Source organism: Carcharodon carcharias, chromosome 9 (genome assembly GCF_017639515.1).
Source record: "Carcharodon carcharias isolate sCarCar2 chromosome 9, sCarCar2.pri, whole genome shotgun sequence".
Lineage (NCBI taxonomy): Eukaryota > Metazoa > Chordata > Chondrichthyes > Lamniformes > Lamnidae > Carcharodon > Carcharodon carcharias.
The window spans coordinates 131909580-131929808 of NC_054475.1; the positions used below are offsets into that span (position 1 = coordinate 131909580).

Genomic DNA, 20229 nt, shown 5'->3' on the forward strand with positions numbered 1-20229 from the left:
TGATGGAGGAGCCCAGCACAGTAGTGCAAAAGACTAAGCTAAAGCATTTGCAACAATCTTCAGGCAGAAGTGCTGAGTGGATGATGGCCTCCTCGGGAGGTCCCCAGTATCACAGATGCCAGTCTTCAGCCAATTCCATTCACTCCACATGATATCAAGAAATGGCTGAAGGCATTGGATACTGCAAAGGCTACGGGCTCTGACAATATTTTGGCAATAGTACTGAAGACTTGTGCTCCAGAACTTGCCGCACCCCTAGCCAAGCCGTTCCAGTACAGCTACAACACTGGCATCTATCCAGCTATGTGGAAAATTGCCCAGGTGTGTCCTGGACGCAAATAGCAGGACAAATCCAACCGGCCAATTACCACCCAGTCTACTCTCGATCATCAGAAAACTAATGGAAGGGGTCATCAACAGTGCTATCAAGTGGCACTTGCTTAGCAATAACCTGCTCATTGATACCCATTTTGGGTTCAGCCAGGGCCACTCAGCTCCTGACCTAATTACAGCCTTGGTTCAAACATGGACAAAAGAGCTTAACTCCCGAGGTGAGGTGTGAGTGACTGTGCTTGACATCAAGGCAGCATTTGACCGAGTGTGGCATCAAGGAGACCTAGCAAAACTGGAGCCAATGGGAATCAGGGGAAAGCTCTCCGCTGGTTGGAGTCATACCTAACACAAAGGAAGATGGCTGTGGTTGTTGGAGGTCAGTCATCTCAGCTCCAGGACACCACTGCAGGAGTTCCTCAGAGTTGCTTCCTGGCCTAACTATCTTCAGCTGCTTCATCAATCCTTCCATCATAAAGTCAGAAGTGGGGATGTTCGCTGAAGACTGTACGATGTTCAGCATTATTTACGACTTCTCAGCTCCTTAAGCAGTCCATGTCCAAATGCAGCATGACCTGGACAATATCCAGGCTTGAGCTGACAAGTGGCAAGTAATGTTCACGCCACACAACTGTCAGGCAATGACCATCTCCAACAAGAGAGAATCTAACCATCACCCCTTGAAGTTCAATGGCATTGCCATCACTGAATCCCCCACTATCAACATCCTTGGAGTTACCATTGACCAGAAATTGAACCGGACTAGTCACAAAAATACTGTAGCTACAAGAGCAGGTCAGAGGCTAGGAATCATGCAATGAGTGACTCAGCTCCTGGCTCTCCAAAGTCTGTCCACCATCTACAAGGCAGAAGTCAGGATTGGGATGGAATACTCCCCAGTTGCCTGAATGTGTAGCTCCCACACCACTGAAGATGCTGGACATCATCCAGGTCAAAGCAGTCCGCTTGATTGGCACCACGTCCACAAACATTCACTCCCTCCACCACTGACGCACAGTAGCAGAAGTGTGTACCATCTATAAGATGCACTGCAGGAATTCACCAAGGCTCCTTAGACAGCATCTTCCAAACCCACAACCACTAACACCTAGAAGGACAAAGGCAGCAGATAGATGGGAACACCACCAGCTGGAAGTTCCTCTCCAAGTCCCTCACCATCCTGACTTGGAAATATATCGCTGTTCTTTCACTGTTGCTGGGTAAAAATCCTGGAACTCCCTTCCTAACAGCACTACGGGTGTACCTACACCACATGGAGTTCAGCGGTTCAAAAAGGAAGCTCACCACCGCCTTCTCAAGGACAACTAGGGATGGGCAATAAATGCTGGCCCAACCAGCGAAGCCCACATCCCATGAATGAATAAAAAAAAACATTTACCAAAAATGCCAGAATCCAAAATTAATCCTCCTCTTTGTACTTAAGCTGCCTGTTTTGTTCATGTTCAATTGATAGGAAGAATTTCACCTCACAGCTCTGCTTTGTCATCTGGGCAGAAATCCATTCAACTCAATAATTGTTAATCTTAGTTAGTCAACCCTTTTAAGCAAGTAATACAACCATGTGAATCTTTATGATTCTATTATTTCTTCATTTTAAGTACAGAAAACAATTTTGCAGTGATTATGCCATCGTGAGGTCTGCTCACCTTTGAGAGATGCAAAGGGTTATTTCTCACGCTTTGCATTTTTCAATGATGAGGAGACTTTAATGGTATAACCCCTACAGAAATAACTTTCTATACATGAAATGGAGAAGAAATACAATAAGGAACAAGCACATGGTGGATTCTCCAATTACAACTTACAGAAAGGAAGAAAAACACAGCTTTGAGCCAATTCTATCACAGAAGGTGCAACTTGTGCACATAATCATGACCTATCCACCTGCCACACACATACAAACACACAGACAATAGAAAATCACTGGGGAATTCCTCTCTGAACAAAAATATGGTTAATATAATTTCAGTTTAACAGAGTTACCAGTGTCACTAGCTCCAATGGATCATCTACTTTCTAATTCAAGATGCTTATCTCTTATAAGAACTCATGCTGCTCCCTTTTGAACATGTGCAGCAAATCTTCAATTTCTGCATCTTGGCTTTTTTCAGAGACCAACAAAGCATGGAATCTAGTTCTAGATTTTCATAAATTGTACTTATGTTCCCAGTTCCTCCCTTGCCAATAGCTCAAAAAGCCTATCCATATGCACATATTCTAATCCCTTGAATACTTGGAATGTCTTCAATGTAAGTCTACGCTTCCCACCCCATCCCCCCAGTGCATGAAGGGATGAAAAACAGTTTTAGATGCAGCCTGATAAAGGCTTTGTTGAAAGAAAGGATAGTACATCTTGCTTTACATTTATCTAACAATTGAGCCTGACACCCTATTAGCTTTTACAACAGTCTTGCAAACAATTGATGGCTCATACACCATTTCCCCCAAGTTTCTTCTCCCACTCAGTAGCCTTGAGCACACAACCTTGACCAGATATGTTTTCCATTAAATTGTACATTTGTCAATACAATCTGCTACCATGTAATACATCATGGACTCATCTTAACTGTTAACACTTTAGATCTAATCACTATTTTCACATAATGAAACACAGCAGCCAACTTGTACATGCTGCATACTTCAGTGTGGTACTGAGTGCTGTATTGTCAAAGGGGATCATCTTTCCCCATTTCAAGAGCCTGTTCGAGAGGGTGTAAAAGATTTGTCTGCACTATTCAAAGGTGAGCAAAATTTTCCAGTGTCCTGGCTGTCAAAATTCAGATAGCCAGATGGTGAAGGATGGAAAACTGGGACCTCATCTTAGTTTGCTTACAAGCTCCTATTTACAGAGGCACATATTGAGTACCATACACCTCCAACTAAAAACAATCCCTCTTTCAGTTCGCTCCTATGTATACACAATGGAATTCATCATCACCTCCACTGTGCCAACTCAGCCTTCTGCCAACTGAAGAGTGGAGTATTTGAGGACCAGGATCTCAAAGTAAAGATTATGGTTTGCTGAACAGCAGTGATCCCTGTGCTCTTATATGCTTCGGAGATTTGGACAACCTACAGCAGGCACCTCAAAGCACTGGAGAAATACCATCAGTTGTGCCATTGCAAGGTCTTCAAAATTCGGTAGCAAGAAATATTGGACAACAGCAGTGTCTTCTCCAAAGCCGACATGCCCAGCATCGAGGCACTAATCACTCAAAAGCAGCTGCACTGGGTGGGACATATCGCTTGTATGCCTGACACCAGACTTCCAAAGCAACTATTCTGCTCAGAACTTGGTCGCAGTAGGAGACTCCTAGGTGGACAGTGAAAATGCTTTAGAGATGTCCTCAAAGCACCCCTAAAGAGATCAAACATCCTCACTGACTTGTGGGAGTCCCCCTGGCTTGTGAGCAACCAAAACGGAGAAGGTTAATTCAGGAAGGCACCAAACTCAGATTTTGTCAGCGACATGAAGTCGAGGCATTGGAGGTAGCGCACAAACCTCCAAACAGCTCATCTATCTGACCTTGCCCAGCATGTGACAAAGTCAGATCACACATTGGACTTATCAGCCACCCCAGAGCCAATCAAAACTGAGTGCAAGTAAGTCATTCTCGAACTTGAGGAACTGCTTAAGGAGAAGGATACATATATGAGCATTGGTAAGTTCCTAATTAATACCCACCACCTGAATGCAATTAATACTGGTCAACATAGATTCCTCATTATGCATCACCAAAACAGATTAGCTGGTCTTTCATCTCATTGTGGTTTGTCAGATCTTACAATATGCGAATTCATTGCATTTGTCTCCATAAATGACATGACAAAATTAATTTTCTTGAGGAAATGCTTTGGGACATCCCAAGGATCTGGATATTACTATCTAAATATGAGATCTTTTTGCTTCAGTGGCAGTAATATGCCACCATTTCCTCATTTTAAAATGTTTGTTACTCTATTGAAATTTTAAAATGTTAAATATGAAAGATTAAATTTACAGGCAATGCCAATACTTACTGTCTGTAATAGAGCTTAGGTTGTCCATACTCTTAGTGTTAGTCTTCCTAGCTCTGGCTAAAGCCCTCATTACCGGAGACAATCCATAAGTCGAATCTGAATTAAAATTAGAAGAAAATGTTCATACAAAACCGATCACATTACAAAATAGCATACATGGCAGCAAAGTACATCCAAACAGCTGAAGCATTGACCTTCAATCTTTGAACCAGGGAAGCTCCTTTAGCTGGAGAAAAGCTGAAGCATTGGTAGAAACCTGTAAGACAGGGGCTCAATTATCCTCTTAGTAGTAGCATAAAGTGAGAAGAAGCAATAAGTTAAAACTGCCTTGAATCATTTTTTTCATTGCTTTTTTTGCTACAAATCTGTTTACAAAGTACTTTTTGTTTTATGATGTTCAAATGTTTAGAACAAAAACAGAATTACCTGGAAAAACTCAGCAGGTCTGGCAGCATCGGCGGAGAAGAAAAGAGTTGACGTTTCGAGTCCTCATGACCCTTCAACAGACCCTTCAGTTGAAGGGTCATGAGGACTCGAAACGTCAACTCTTTTCTTCTCCGCCGATGCTGCCAGACCTGCTGAGTTTTTCCAGGTAATTCTGTTTTTGTTTTGGATTTCCAGCATCCGCAGTTTTTTGTTTTTATCTATTTGAACATCATAGTTTGGTTTGTTTCAGAACCTGAATAGAAATTCCATGGGAACTCAATTTTTTAAAAAAGATATTTGGTCCAACAAGCTTGAAGCTTTTTCTTAGATGAACTGATTAATTCCCCTTATTATCAATACTGTCCACCCCTCGCCCTTTGTTGTTCGTTTAACTCATTATTACTACATATTCCAATGACATTCCCCATTAACTTTGGCCTCTAGATGTAAAAGCTCAGCTTCCCTTTACACCTCTAACTTTCCAATTTTTTAATAATTCCTCCTGATATTTGAATGCTTTGTCCATTATGAACTATCTGCATTTGGCAACTATCAATTCCTCTCAAAATCTTAAACTTCAGGTAAAGACACATTGAAATCTCTTCTCTAAAGGAGAACTTTGCTCCCAATCTTTCGACCCAGATTCGCCTTTGTTGCTTAACCTGAAGCTTCTCAATTTTCAGGTAACCAATGAGTTTGTTTAATTTTCTACATTTTATCATGGTTTTCCCAAAGTGGAACAGGATCATTGTACAATACAGAATAAACAAACAAGTTAGAGAAGCATCTAATTGAGGGGTGCAAGCAATGTCAAACCACAATTTCTTTGGGGTGTGCAAGATTGAGAGCATGATTCCGTTTACATTGACAGCAAAGTGCATAAACTAAGAAGGGGTAGGTTTCAGGATTTTAAGCATTCAGCCATCAATAAAAAATAAGTTACTAAATATAAAAAGTCAAACCTGACTCCATCCTTTGAAAATCATCATTACTTTCCGAATCATCCATAGAATGGACAAGGTTTGAGGATTCCTCCTTCTGGACTGTGGAATTACTGTTTATTGCATTGCCCGAAAGGTCATCTTCATTATCTTGTGTACCAGCAAAAGTTAAAGATTTGCCATTGACTGCAGGGTTTACTTTGAGTGAACAATTGAGCTCATCTGTAGATGATGCACCCACATCAGCATCTCCAGAATGTGCGTTCTTGCATAAATATTTTGATTCTTCACTTCCACTTTTTGATACTGTGTATTTATTGTATTTCAGGATGGTCTCAGGTTCAGTTAGATCATCTTCAGATGACTTGTCCACCAGCTCTTCTACCCGCCTCTTCAAAGAAATGATGGTACGGTCATTTTTTACTGGGACCACTTCCTCTTCCAACACAGGAATATCGGACTTGGAAGAGCTCAGTGTGATTTCCTCAGCTTTTTGGTTCGGAAAAAGTTGGCATTCTTTGTTGAGTCCTATTGTATAACTGTCTACAGGGGTCCTCATCTCTGATTTGTGACCATTGTCAAGCAGTATTGGCTTCTCACTGCACACTTCGTCAGCCTTTATCATTGTGAACTCCTTTACTGGTGCTGGGTCGTATATGGCTGATTCAGCTGCCATTTTCTTTATCTTCTTGTACATCTCCTTTCTCTCATTTTCTTTTGATGGAAGAATCTCCTTTTTTATGGGTTCTTCTGAATTGTAATCGGAAGCAGTTTGACTGTTTTTCACGTTTGACAGAGACTCATCCCAACTCGAGTTATTGGAAGACATCAATGTTGTGGATCTTCCATGTTCAAAGGATTCCGGTCCAAAGGAGTCTTTTGCCCGATCATCATTGCTATGAGTTCGCTGGGCAACAGTTTTAGGTACTTCAACAATCACGGAAGGATTTACTTCTGCATGTTTATCCCACTTGGTCATCCACATATCATTCTGTCCCATTTTATCAGTTGGTTTGACTCTTGGTGCAGGAACAGGAGCAAACTTGCTAGCCCTGGTTAACTGAGCAGCTTCTCCTTCTTCCTCAGAAGAATGAGCTACTGATTGGTTCCTTTGATGTTCTGATTTAAGAAAGCTATTTGTCGGAGGAATTTCCCTGGTTACCAAATTGGACTTGGGATCTTCCACTGTGGAATGCTTTCTTTCAGTGGGACAGCTTTTATAATCTGGTGATCTAAGTCTTCTAACTGGAATTTTGGAAATATTACTTGGAAGTTCATTGTTTGCTTTACTGGATTCAACTCCTGTTTCCCAAAAATCTTTCAAAGTTTTAAAATGGCTGGGATCAGTCAGGATTTCCTCTTCAAGGTGCTTATTACTCAAAGCATGTATGGTGAACACCGGTTTATGGCCTTTTTCTCTCTCATCATCTGAAGAGGATGGCTGATATTTAGCTATTCTGGAAGCAGGTTCGAAGGCAGTCTTTGCTTGATCAGTCATCTCCGCAGTCCTATTTTTACCTGCCAACTGTCTACTTGGTGGCTTCAGATCCTCAACAGGTGCTTTTGGAGTTTCTGCTGCTGCTTCTAAAGCAATTTTTGGTCTTGGAATCTGATATGTGGGTGACAGGTCCAATTTCTCAAGTGTCTGGTGTGCTTGTTGGTCTTCATCAGCAGTGGCTAATGGTTGCCCCTGTGAGCCTACAGTTTATAAAACAACATTCTGTTAATTACATCTAATGCTTAGGTTTGTTAAGTTCCACCAAGGTGAATGGGCTAGATATTAAAACATAAAATTTCCCATGATAAAAATGAAGCATTTGCCCAGTTGAGAATCAGTACTGGCTCTGTTAAAGCAGTCACAATATACAAGTTAAAACCAGTGTACTCTCAGAAATCTTGTCCTTGTCCAAAGTCAATACCAAGTTTCAAGGATTATTCAGGCTGGACTTGAAGGAATCAAACCACAAATTCAAACAAACATGTGTGATTAGGACAAATAAGTGTTGTTTTAAGTTGGCAGCTCCCTTTAAACGTATGGAGCAAGTTTCAAATGATACTAAGCCAACTAATTGTTTTTTTAGTGAATTGAATGCAATGGACTATCTTCACAAGACACAACAGGAAAGGGAAAGGGGTGCCACATTTCACTTGTCAAGATTTCACGCTTAACTGATATAACAATGCTGCAAATTATGTTAACACTTCTATTTTAAGAGAAAAAAGCTGGTCAGATATTTCTCAAAAGATAGCAATGCCCCTTTTAACGTCTTCCCTTTATCTGCTAGGGTATAGGAAAAGTTTACTGAAATAATAATTGTAGGCACTATATGTCACCTGGTTCAGGGGCAAGGCTTTCTGGCTTCACAGTTGATAGTGTTTCACTTTCTCTGGATGAGCTCCTCCGTTTTGGAATCCACGTAACACTAGAGGTAGCCATTTTCCCTAGGTCACTGGCTTTTGGAAAATGGTAAATGGGTGCCCCTTTATAGCGAGTGGCCATGCTCTTCCTTGGTTTTGGCACATCCAGGGCCTTCTTACTCACTGGCATTGCAACAGTAGAGACTGTGGCAAATCCTTGACCTGAAACAAAAAAAAAAGACACTCACTTAACAAGGAGCTATTTTCTAACAACCTTCTCAGGTCACAGAATGTACAATAAATTCACTGCAATCGCACTTTCAGTACTGAAATATACACAAATTGTATGATTTAAGATGACGAACAAGTGGGTAGATAGCACAGCTGAACTAAATCTAGTTCAAAATGGAGAGGCAAATATTTCCCCTCCATCAACTGCTAGAAAATGTTTGGTTAAACTCAGTGCCTGGTTGGTCAAGAGTCTCCAGCATGATACTGACCAGAACAATGACAAAAATAAATGGCAGGAAGAGGTATAAGAGTGAAAAGAAGTATAGGAAAAAAAAAAATCAAAATCCCACCCATATGTGATCTCCTTGGAGAGGAAGCGAAGCCAATATTTTCTGTCCTTCAACTGAGCGAGTCAATTTCCTCTAGCTGAACAATGGAGAAAGTGAAGCCATTAATCTTCCCTCCACAGTCTCACCCCACCACAGATAGCTTTGTTTCAGTTACCTAGCTCCCATTCTAGAATTTCATCCCCAAATATCTCTGCTGTCTCTCCATCTCCTTCTCCCCCTTAAAACCCATTCTGATTAAGCCTTTAGTCACCCTTCTTATTTGTTCCTCAATTGGCTTTATGCCCATTTTCAACTGTGAAGCACCTTGTTATTTTTTTTTAAGGATGCTATATAAATTCAAACCACAACTATTATTTCATCTCATGGTTCTGGGGTGCTTATTACTGTCTGAACCCCCATTATGAGTTTTTTTTATCCTGATACTCACAGAAGTTCACTACCAGCAACAAAGCTTTCGTTTTGGAATCAATGGTAAATTGTAGCACAAAGTAAATTTCCTACAGTGGTAGAGTCAGATTTCTCAAGCATACTATTTTTTGCCCTATTAACCACACTATTACATGACTATTGACAGAGGGGAAAACAAGTGTATCATGTAGGGAGAGGATATTTAGCCACAAGGAAAAGCTTCTCTAGGGAACATGATAAACTTCTGTTCAATTACAGCTCCAGTACATTGTGCATGATATTCATACCACCTTAAGCCACATGCTTCTATAGGTCACACTGTCAATGACATAGCTGACTACTTTTTTCACGGTGCAGAGAGAAGAATCTGGACCAGATTTTCAATCCTGGAGTTGGGAAATCTCCTGACTTGCCAGGCCTGCCTCAGTAAAAAGTGCCCTGATATATGTAATTTCTGCTCCAGTGGGAGGGTGGGGGTGGGGTAGAGTTGAATCTGCCAACCCTGGAAGCAGAACATAGGCGGTCACAGGGATGAGTGACTGCTAAGGCAGGCTGGTTAGAAACATAGAAACTAGGAGGAGTAGGTCATTCGGCATTTTAATCCTGCTCCATCATTCAATATAATCATTGCTGATCCCCTATCTCAGCGCCATACTCCCGTTCTTTCCCCACACCCCATGATGTCTTTAGAGTCTAGAAATCTATTTCTTTCTTAAATATATTCAGTGGTTTGGCATCTACAGACTTCTGTGATAGAGAATTCCACAGGTTCACCAGCCTGAGTGAAGAAGTTTCTCCTCATCTCAGTCCTAAATGGTCTACCCTGTGTCCTGAGACTGTGACCCCTTGTTCTAGACCCCCAGCCAGAGGAAACATTATCCCTGCATCTAATCTGTCCAGCCCTGTCAGGATTTTATACATTTTAATGCGATCCCCTCTCATTCTTCTAAATTCCAGTGAATACTGGTCTAGTTGGCCCAATCTCTTCTCATACAACAATCCTTCCATCCTAGGAATCAGTCTGATGAACTTTTGGTGCACTCCCTCTACGGCAAGTATATCCTTTAAGTAAGGAGACCAAAACTGCACACAATACTCCAGGTGTGGTCTCACCGAGGCCCCTATACAGCTGCAGTAAGACTTTCTTGCTCTTGCACTCAAGTCCTCTCACAATGAAGCCCAACATACCATTTGCCTTCTTAACTGCTTGCTGCACCTGCATGCTTGCTTTCAGTGATTGGTGTACAAGGACACCCAGGTCCCTTTGTACATCAACATTTCCCAATCTATCACCATTTAAATAATACTCTTCCATTCTGTTTTGCCTACCAAGCTGGATAACTTCAGTTATCTATGTTATACTTTATCTGCCATGTATCTGCCCACTCACACAACCTGTCTAAATTGCCTTGAAGTCTCTTAACATCCTCCTCACCACTCACATTCCCAATAAGTTTCGTGTCGTCAGCAATTTGGAAATATTACATTTGGTTCCCTCATCCAAATCATTGATATATATTGTGGATAGCTGGGGCCCAAGCACTGATCCCTGTGGTACCCCACTAGTCACTGCCTGCCACTCCGATAAAGGCCCATTTATTCCTACTCTGTTTCCTGTCTGCTAACCAATTTTCAGTCCATGCCTATATAATATCCCCAATCCTATGTGCTTTAATTTTACACACTAACCTCTTATGTGGGACTTTGAGGGCTAAAGGACCTAACAGCTGGTAAAACCACCGGGACAAAGTTCCAGAGAACAGAGGCAGAAGTTTTTAGGTCCCTTACAGTCCAAAACAGTAGAATTTATAATGAGTTTCTGGAAATCCAAATACACCACGGGCAGGCTCTTTACGTGAGCGGTGGGGGCGGGGGGGGGAGGGGAGTGGCAAAATGACGTGGGATGGCGTCGGGCGGTACTCCCAATATCACCCCATGTCATCTCCATTTTCAGGTCGGCAGGGGCGCAGCCAAATCAGCTGTGTGCCCGCCAACCTGTCAACGGCCTATGGAGGCCATTAAAAAAGACATTAACATAATTAATGGACCTGCCTGTCCAACCTTAGGGTTGGTGGGCAGGCTGGGAGCACTGGCGGGCTTCAGAAAAAGCATGAACCCTCATCCATGGGTGGGATGAGGTTTCATGAGGGTTTTTAAAAATGTAAAAAATGTTTGAGTTAAAGTAATGGACATGTCCCAACTCATGTGACAGTGTCACGTGAGGGGACATGACAGGGAAATTTTTTCAACATTTACCTTCAAAGTTATAATTCTGAGCCGATCTCCCTGAGGCTGCACTTAGCCTCAGGGAGATCAGTGCATTCTTTTGCGTGCATTGAGGGAATTCCCCCCCACCACCCTTACCTGCACAGTATTCCTGGCAGATGTCACGGGGGGAAATTCTTCCCCATATCCAATTGTTCTCCCTTACCTATTCTTCTAGTTAGGTCCTCAAAAAACTCCAGTAGGTTTGTCAAACATGATTTCCCTTTCATAAATCCATGTTGACTTTTTCTAATCCCATTGATTTTTTCTAAGTGTCCTATTATCACATCCTTTATAACAGACTCTAGCAGCTTCCCTACTACTGACGCTAGGCTAACTGGTCTGTAGTTTGCTGTTTTCTCCCTCCCTCCTTTTTTAAATGTGGGGTTACATCTGCCATCCACCAATCCGCCAGGACTGTTCCAGAATCTACAGAATTTTGGAAGATGACAACCAACACATCCACTATTTTCATGGCCACCTTCTTTAGTACCCTGGGATGTAGATAATCAGGCTCTGGGGATTTATCGGCTTTTAGTCCTATTAATTTCTCCAGCACTATCGTTTTAATAATACTAATTTCCTTCAATTCCTCCTTCACACTAGACCCTTGATTCCCTAGCATTTCTGAGAAGTTATTTGTGTCTTCCTTGTGAAGATGTAACTAAAGTAATTGTTCAATTGCTCTGCCATTTCCTTGTTCTCTATAATAAATTCTCCTGTTTTGGACTGTAAGGGACCTAAAAACTTCTGCTTCTGTTCTCTGGAACTTTGTCCCGGTTGTTTTACCAGCTGTTAGGTCCTCTAGCCCTCATCCCTTCACCCCACCCACCCCATAACTGTAGCTTTTGAAACTCTGCCAAACATTCATAACGATATAGTAATAGCCCTTGGAGAAATATCAACAAAGAACTCAAGTCAAGCTGCACGACCAGATGCTCATTTTTTTTCTAAACTATATCAGCTGGCCTGTCAATTATAGGAGTCCAGCAGAATTTTTTTTTTTTAAATGGCTAAAGCTGCCACTGAGTTAATGTTAAAGAGCAGGGCAATTAAAAACTTCAGATCATGACACTTAAACAGACCTCATCCACGCTTCAAGAGCATTTTGTCTACTCCAATTCGTTACTCCCGCATTGTGGGCTGAGGCCTTTATGACAGCCAAAATTGGGTGTTTGAACTCAGCACTAGGCTAAAATGGTGCTGCTGAGTTCAGGTTTCCCTCCTGCATGAATCACACCGTGCTCCCTTTCCCCTAGTGGCAAAAATTGGATCCGTCATAAACAGGGATGGGACCTCTGCAATCGGGTCTTGCCCATTATTTTTAATGGTCTGCGAAGCCTTGCACACGAACAGGAGAGCAAGCACATCCTGAGTGGGGCACAGCCAGAGGGGGTATTCAGAATTTGGTGTAAAGCAGGAATTGAACTGGTAAGTCTTTCTCTTTAATTTTTGTAAGTTCAGTACTCTAGTTAAAAGGTTGGTAAGGTAGCTGACTCAGCTGACTGTGCGACAGTTAACTGTCAATCACCTGAAGCCTGATTAGGACCTGAATAGGTGTTAGTTACTATTTGAAGCTTAACTAGTGGTGAGTCAAGTCAGCTGTATTTAAGAAAGGGACTATCTAGAAGCATGTTAGTGTGCTTGCACAGGAACAGGAGAGTGAACACATCCTGAGTGGGGCACAGACAGAGTGGGTATTCGGAGTTTGGTGCAAAGTGGGAATTCGGTGCATAGGGTATGAGGTGCTCTTTGCATTTTTTCCTTGCTATCCAACTTCTTAAACCTTCAGAGTGTGCTGCTGTAGGAGAGGCTACAAGGGAAAGGAGTCACTGGTAAGTAGTGGGTAAGGTATTTACTACTTTAATCACTTATAGTTTAAGGTCTTTTTGTGGGTTACAGTTTGTATATTCTACAGTAACAGGGATCAGGAAAGAAGGGCCCTAAAGTAATTGACTTAAAAGTTTTATCTTAAAGGGATAAGTTGTGTTAGGAGTGCTCAAACCTGTGGTGTGCTCCTCGTGCTCCACGTGGGAAGCCGGGGACATTTCCAGTGCCCGGGACCAGCATGTGTGCAGGAAGTGTCCCCAGCTGCAGCTCCTGGAAGCTCGGGTTTCAGAGCTGGTATGGCAGCTGGGGACATTGTGGAGCATCCGCGAGTCTAAGAGCTTCGTGGATAGCACAGTTAGAGAGGTGGTCACACCACAGATGAAGGGACTTGAGGAAGGAAGGGAATGGGCGACCACCAGGCAGTCCAAGAGAAACAGGCAGGTAGTTCAGGAGTCCCCAGGGGTCCCGCTCGCAAATCGGTATTCCGTTTTGGAGGCTGATGAGGGCACTGGTTCCTCCAGGGGGTGTGGACAAAGCCAAGCTTCTGGCACCATAAGCAGCCTAAGTGTACAGGAGGGGAGGAAGAGCAATAGTAATAGGGGATTCTATAGTCAGGGGAACAGATAGGCACGACTGTGGACGTCAACGTGACTCCAGGATGGGATGTTGCTTCCCTGTTGCCAGGGTCTGGGATGTCACTGAACTGCTGCAGGGCATCCTGAAGGGGGAGGGTGATAAAGGTGAGGTCATGGTACATGTTGGTACCAATGAGATAGGTAGAAAGAGGGATGAGGTCTTGCATCAAGAATTCAGGGAGTTAGGTAGTAGACTAAAAAGCAAGACCTCTTGGGTTGTAATCTCTGGATTACTCCCAGTGCCACATGCTAGCGAGCTCAGAAATAGGAGAATAGCGCAGATGAATACGTGGCTTAAGAGTTGGTGCAGGAGGGAGGGGTTTAGATTCCTGGATCACTGGGGCCGTGTCTGGGGAAGGTGGGACTTGTACAAGCGGGACGATCTACATCTGGACCAGAGCCGGACTAACATCCTTGCAGGCGCGTTTGCTAGTGCTGTTAGGAGGAGTTTAAATTAATTCGGCAGGGGGAGGGGACACAATGTTAACAGAATAGGGACACATCATAATACAGTAAAACAATCAAGTCAGAGGGAGTACAGCTGCAATAAGCTTCAAGGGAGTAAGGCAAGGCTGGATGGCCTCTACTTTAATGCCAGGAGTATTACAGGTAAAACGGATGAGTTAAGGGTGAGGATTGACACGTGGAATTGTGATATAGTAGCCAGCACTGAGACGTGGTTGAGGGAAGGGCAGGATTGACAGCTCAACATTCCGGGATATAGAATCTTCAGGTGTGACAGGGGAGGGGGTAAAAGAGGAGGCACTGCATTATTAGTTAAGGAGTCCGTTACTGCAGTAAGGAGAGATGATGTCTTGGAGGGGACATCGAATGAAGCTTAGGAATAAAAAAGGGACAACCACATTATTAGGTGTTTATTATAGACCCCCAGATAGTCAGCGGAAAATTGAGGAGCAAATATGTGCACAATTTGTGGAGGTGTGTAAAAACAATAACAATAGGGTAATTATATTAGGTGATTTCAACTTTCCCAATATTAAATTGGTATAGACGTAGTGTTAAGGGCTTAGATGGAGTGGATTTCTTGAAATGTGTACAGGAGAACTTTTTAGGTCAATATATAGAGAGTCCAACAAGGGACAGTGCATTGCTGGACCTAATTCTGGGGAATGAAGCCAGACAGGTGGCTGAGGTGGTGGCGGGCAAACATTTTAGTGATAACGACCATAACATGGTACAGTTTAAGTTTGTTATGGACAAAGAAATCGACAAATTGCAAAAAATGTTTTGGCTTGGGGGAGAGTGGATTTTAGTAAAATAAGGCAGGATCTGGCCAAGGTAGACTGGGAAAATTTATTTGTGGGGAAATCTACAGAGGAACAGTGGGGTGTGTTCAAAAAGGAAATGGAGAGGGTACATGTTCAACATGTTCCCTCTGGGGGTGATAGGAAGGAGTAACAAGCCCAGAGAGCCATGGCTGACCAGAGATATTCAGGTTACAATGAGAAGGAAAAGAGAGGCTTTTAGCAGGTACAAGGGAAACAAATCAGCAGAGGCATTAGTGGAGTACACACAGTGCAGGGTGGAGCTTAAGAAAGCAATTAGGAGAGCAAAGAGGGGATATGAGAAAGCTCTGGCTGGTAAAAGTAGGGAAAATCCCAAGACATTCTATAAGTATATCAATGGGAAGAGGATAACCAGGGAAAAAGTAGGGCCCATAAGGGACTAAGGGGGCAACTATGGGTGGAGCCAGAGCACATCACTAGAGTGTTGTTGAATACTTCACGTCTGTCTTCACCCAAGAGAATGAGGATGAAGGTATCGAACTCTGGGAGAGAGACTGCGAGGTTCTTAAGCAGATTGATATAGGGAGTGACAAGGAATTGGAGGAGTTGACAGGCTTAAAAGTGGACAAATCTCCAGGTCAGGATGATTTGTGCCCCAGACTGCTGAGGGAAGCAAGGGAGGAGATTGCAGGGGCTCTGACCCAAATTTTTAATTTCTCTCTGGCCATAGGGGAGGTGCCAGAGGACTGGAGAACAGCTAATGTGGTTCCACTATTTAAGAAGGGCTGTAGAAATAAGTCAGGGAACTATAGGCCAGTGAGTCTCACATCAGTGGGAGGGAAACTTGGAGAAATTTCTGAAGGAGAGTATCTATCTGCACTTGGAGAGGCAAGGTTTGATCAGGGATAATCAGCATGGCTTTGTCAGAGGGAGGTCATGCCCAACAAATTTGATTGAATTTTTTGAGGAGGTGACCAGGTGTGTAGATGAGGGTAGTGCAGTTGATGTAGTTTATATGGATTTCAGCAAAGCCTTTGACAAGGTCCCACATGGGAGATTTAAAAAGAAGGCAAAGGCACATGGGATACAGGGTAATTTGATAAAGTGGATTCAAAATTGGCTTAGTTGTAGGAGGCAGAGAGTGATGACAGAAGGATGCTTTAGTGACTGGAAGCCAGTGTCCAGTGGCGTACCACAGGGATCTGTGCTTGGTCCCTATTATCTGTCATTTATATAAATGGCATAGATGACTATATGGGGGATAGGATAGTAAGTTTGTGGATGACACAAAGATTGGCCGGCTGTTTAACAATGAGGTTGAGTGTCTTGGGCTACAGGAAGATATAGGTGGGATGGTCAAATGGGCAGATAAGTGGTAGATGGAACTGAAAAGTGTGAGGTCATACACTTTGGAAGGAGTAATTTGACAAGGAAGTATTCAATGAATGGCATGTCACTCGGAAGTTCTGAGGAACAAGGGGACCTTGGCGTGTGTGTCTATAGATCTCTGAAAGCGGAGGGGCATGTTAGTTGGGTGGTGAAAAAGGCACATGGGACTTGCCTTTATCAATCGAGACATTGATTACAAAAGTAGGGAGATCATGTTGGAGTTGTATAGAACCTTGGTGAGGCCACAGCTGGAGCACTGTGTGCAGTTCTGGTCGCCACATTATAAGAAGGATATGATTGCACTAGAGGGGGTGCAGCGGAGATTCACCAGGATGTTGCCTGGGATGAAACATTTAAGTTATGAAGAGAGAGGTTGGATAGAGTTGGGTTGTTTTCATTGGAGCAGAGAAGACTGAGGGGCGACCTGATTGAGCTGCACAAGATTGAGGGCATGGGCTGGGTGGATTGGGAGCAGCTGTTCCCCTTAGTTGAAGGGTCAGTCACAAGGGGGCATAAGTTTAAGGTGAGGGGCAGGAGGTTTGGTCGGGGGTTTGGGGGGGGGTGGGGGGGGTGAGGAAAAACTTTTTTACCCTGGGAGGGTGGTGGAAGTGGGTTGCCTCAGTTCCTTTAAAAAGTACCTGGATGAGCACTTGGCATGTCATATCATTCAAGGCTATGGGCCAAGTGCTGGTAAATGGGATTAGCTAGATAGATCAGGTGTTTCTCAAGTGTTGGTGCAGACTCAATGGGCCGAAGGGCCTCTCCTGCACTGTGATTTTGTGATTCCCAACTCTGCAAAAAATACGGCCCACTGTCTCACCACACTACATATACTGGAGGTTAAGGTAAGTTCAAATTCATGCTCAAGGTTCAAATGATGTCACAAGAACTGTCATGAAACCAGATGTTTAAATATATTTTCTTCTCCATATTAAAAGGGACAAAGAACTTCTTTCCAGGATTCAGTAAATGCTGCTCTGCAGCCAGCAGAGTAAGCTGGGATGATCAGTGTTTGATAGGCCACATTGCAGAATTATCATTTATAATTGCCTTTCAGTTAAAAGTCGACTAAAGCAGACATGAGGAAGACATGGCAAATGGAAAACCTTAACTGTTCCATATTGATTAAGGAAGCTAATAAAGTTTCTCCTCAAAAAAAAAAAAAAAATTCAATTACAAACCCGCATTACAACAGAAGAAACTTATTATGAAAATGAAGGGGAAAAAAAATCACTCATGGTTCTCAACAGGTTTAAAAAAATACGATAGAACTTTGATATTTATGGTACAGTAATCTCTAGTTTTTGATTAACTTATGTGCTCTTTCTGTCAAGTGAGTCCAGCACTAGGGATCACATCATCTTTAGTACCCTTGGGTCTGATGTTTGAATGGATATAGAGGAATTTCCATTTCCCACATTGGGATGGTCAGTTAACAGCATAAGTTTTCTATTTTCATTTCAATTGTTTTAAAAGAATATACACAATTGTTAAACTGAGTGCTGATGATCTTGAAGGTTCTAACTAGGAAGAGAATAACCAGAGTGAAGGAACTGAATTAATAGTGAAGTTATTGTCATTGACAAACTGATAAAATGGAAAGAACTGCTGACCCCCAGCAATGAGGGGGCTGTATAATATGATGGTCAACAGTAGAGTGGGAGAAAGTGCAAGAAAATTGGATAAACATACTTTCAACCAAAGGGATAGATTGGTTAGGCACATTAGATCAATTGCAATTTTCTGCACTAATGTTAAATCAGGCCCTTCATGTGGTCAGCCTCATAAATTGTTCCCAGTTAGTTTCCCATGCATCACTGATTAGGTCATTTTAAAGGACTTTGGTTTCGAACTACAATGTTACTGACAATTAATGACCCTCCTGAACTATTGTTTAACTAGGTTGTTGGAAAATTTGGAGACAGAGACAAGTGGGTCACTTAAAAAAAAATAACATGGCTTGAATCGTTACACATTGGGCTCATTTCAAGTCCACAGACTCACCATTCAAATTATTGTGCTCAGGCTCTTCTGGAGCCTTCAATCTTTTCTCTGTAAATTCTAAATTACTCTGTGCTCTTGTCATCAGAGTGCTGTCATCAGTTGATGCAATTCTTTGGTCCCTAATCTCAGCAGCCTGGTAGGCTTGTGTCCTATTACAGTGGCTACCTGCAACATTGTCTTGTTTCATCAGGTCTGGAACTTGTTCACAAGTAGGAGATTCTACACTGGAAACTGAAGGAATCCTTTGCTGACCTGTAACAAAGACCAGATTAAATCAATCCAACTAATCGTGTTTTCACAATATGGCCCCACCAATGCAACATCAGACAGATATCAGGATCATTTTTGGTTCCAATATGTCAAGGTAAATCACAATTTAGCTTCATATTCTCATTGAGAATATGCAGAGCCCCTATTCATTTTACGATAGCCATTGTAGAGGAATGGTTGCAAAGTGACCAGGGCTGGGAATTGAACATCCAAGGATAGGAAGAAAGGAAAAGAGGTGGGGTAGCTCTATTGACAAAGGTTGAGATCTATATGTAGTAAGAAATGATTTTGGCTTGGAAGATAAAGAAATAAAATCAGTTTGGACGGAGATAAGAAATTGCAAGGGAAAAAAGTCACTGGGTGTGCCTAGTATTTTGGCCCCCTAACTGAAACTACAGTGTAAGACAGAGTATAAATCAAGAAATAAAGGGGGCATATAAGAAAGGCATTCAATAATTGTGGATGATTTTAGTCTTCATAAAAATTGGACAAATCAAATCGGTAAAGGTAGCTTTGAAGGTGAGTTCCGAAAGTGCATTCGGGATAACTTTTTAGAACAATATGTTCTGGACCAAAAAGGGCACTGGCCATTTCAGACCTGGTAATGTGTAATGAGACTGTATTAATTCATGATCTCATAGTAAAGGATCCTATAGGGAAGAGTGATCATAACATGATGGAATTTCACATTCAGTTTTAGGGTGAGAAACTGGGATCTGAAACTAGTGTCTTAAACTTAAAAAAAAAAGGCAATTACAAAAGTATGAAGACACAGATCGCTAAAGTAGTCGGGGAAAAAAGTTAGAACAAAAGAGGGTAGATAAGCAATGAGATTTTTAAGGAGATATTTCACAACCCTAAGCAAAGATAAATTCTACTGAGAAAGAAGAAGGAGACTGCGGGAAAGAAGGAGACTGCGGGAAAGAAGAAGGAGTCTGCGGGAAAGAAGAAGGAGTCTGCGGGAAAGAAGAAGGAGTCTGCGGGAAAGAAGAAGGAGTCTGCGGGAAAGAAGAAGGAGTCTGCGGGAAAGAAGAAGGAGTCTGCGGGAAAGAAGAAGGAGTCTGCGGGAAAGAAGAAGGAGTCTGCGGGAAAGAAGAAGGAGTCTGCGGGAAAGAAGAAGGAGTCTGCGGGAAAGAAGAAGGAGTCTGCGGGAAAGAAGCATTATCTGTGGCTAACTGAAGTAGTTAAGGATGGTATCAAATTAAAAGAAAAGGTGCACAATTTTACAAAAATTAATGGTAGGCCAAAAGATCAGGAATATTTTAGAAACCGACAAAGGGTGACTTTAAAAAAGAGGGAGAAATTAGAATATGACAGTAAACTAGCAAGAAACAATAAGAAACAACAAGTAAATAAAAAGGAAGAGTAGCTAAGGTAACGGTTGGTCTCTTAGAGGATGAGACTAGGGAATTACTAATAAGAAACAAAGAAAGGACAGAGACTTTGAACAAGTATTTTGTATCTGTCTTCATAGCAGAAGACACAAAAAGCATCCCAAGAATAG

The 20229-nt window shown here is 42.3% G+C and overlaps 1 protein-coding gene across 5 annotated transcripts in view; it reads right to left on the minus strand.

Annotated features, from left to right (window-relative positions):
• Positions 1–20229, minus strand: part of LOC121282055 (synaptotagmin-like protein 2) — a 128931-nt gene that overhangs the window by 31230 nt on the left and 77472 nt on the right. For 3 of the 5 annotated variants that reach the window (XM_041195450.1, XM_041195449.1, XM_041195452.1), the window contains 4 exons: positions 18456–18707; positions 8073–8318; positions 5760–7436; positions 4372–4467 (listed from right to left, as the gene is read on the minus strand). In XM_041195450.1, the coding sequence (XP_041051384.1) occupies positions 4372–4467; positions 5760–7436; positions 8073–8318; positions 18456–18707 (2271 nt within the window). The remainder of the gene's footprint in view (positions 1–4371; positions 4468–5759; positions 7437–8072; positions 8319–18455; positions 18708–20229) is intronic. The other 2 variants (XM_041195453.1, XM_041195451.1) reach the window with 1 other exon arrangement.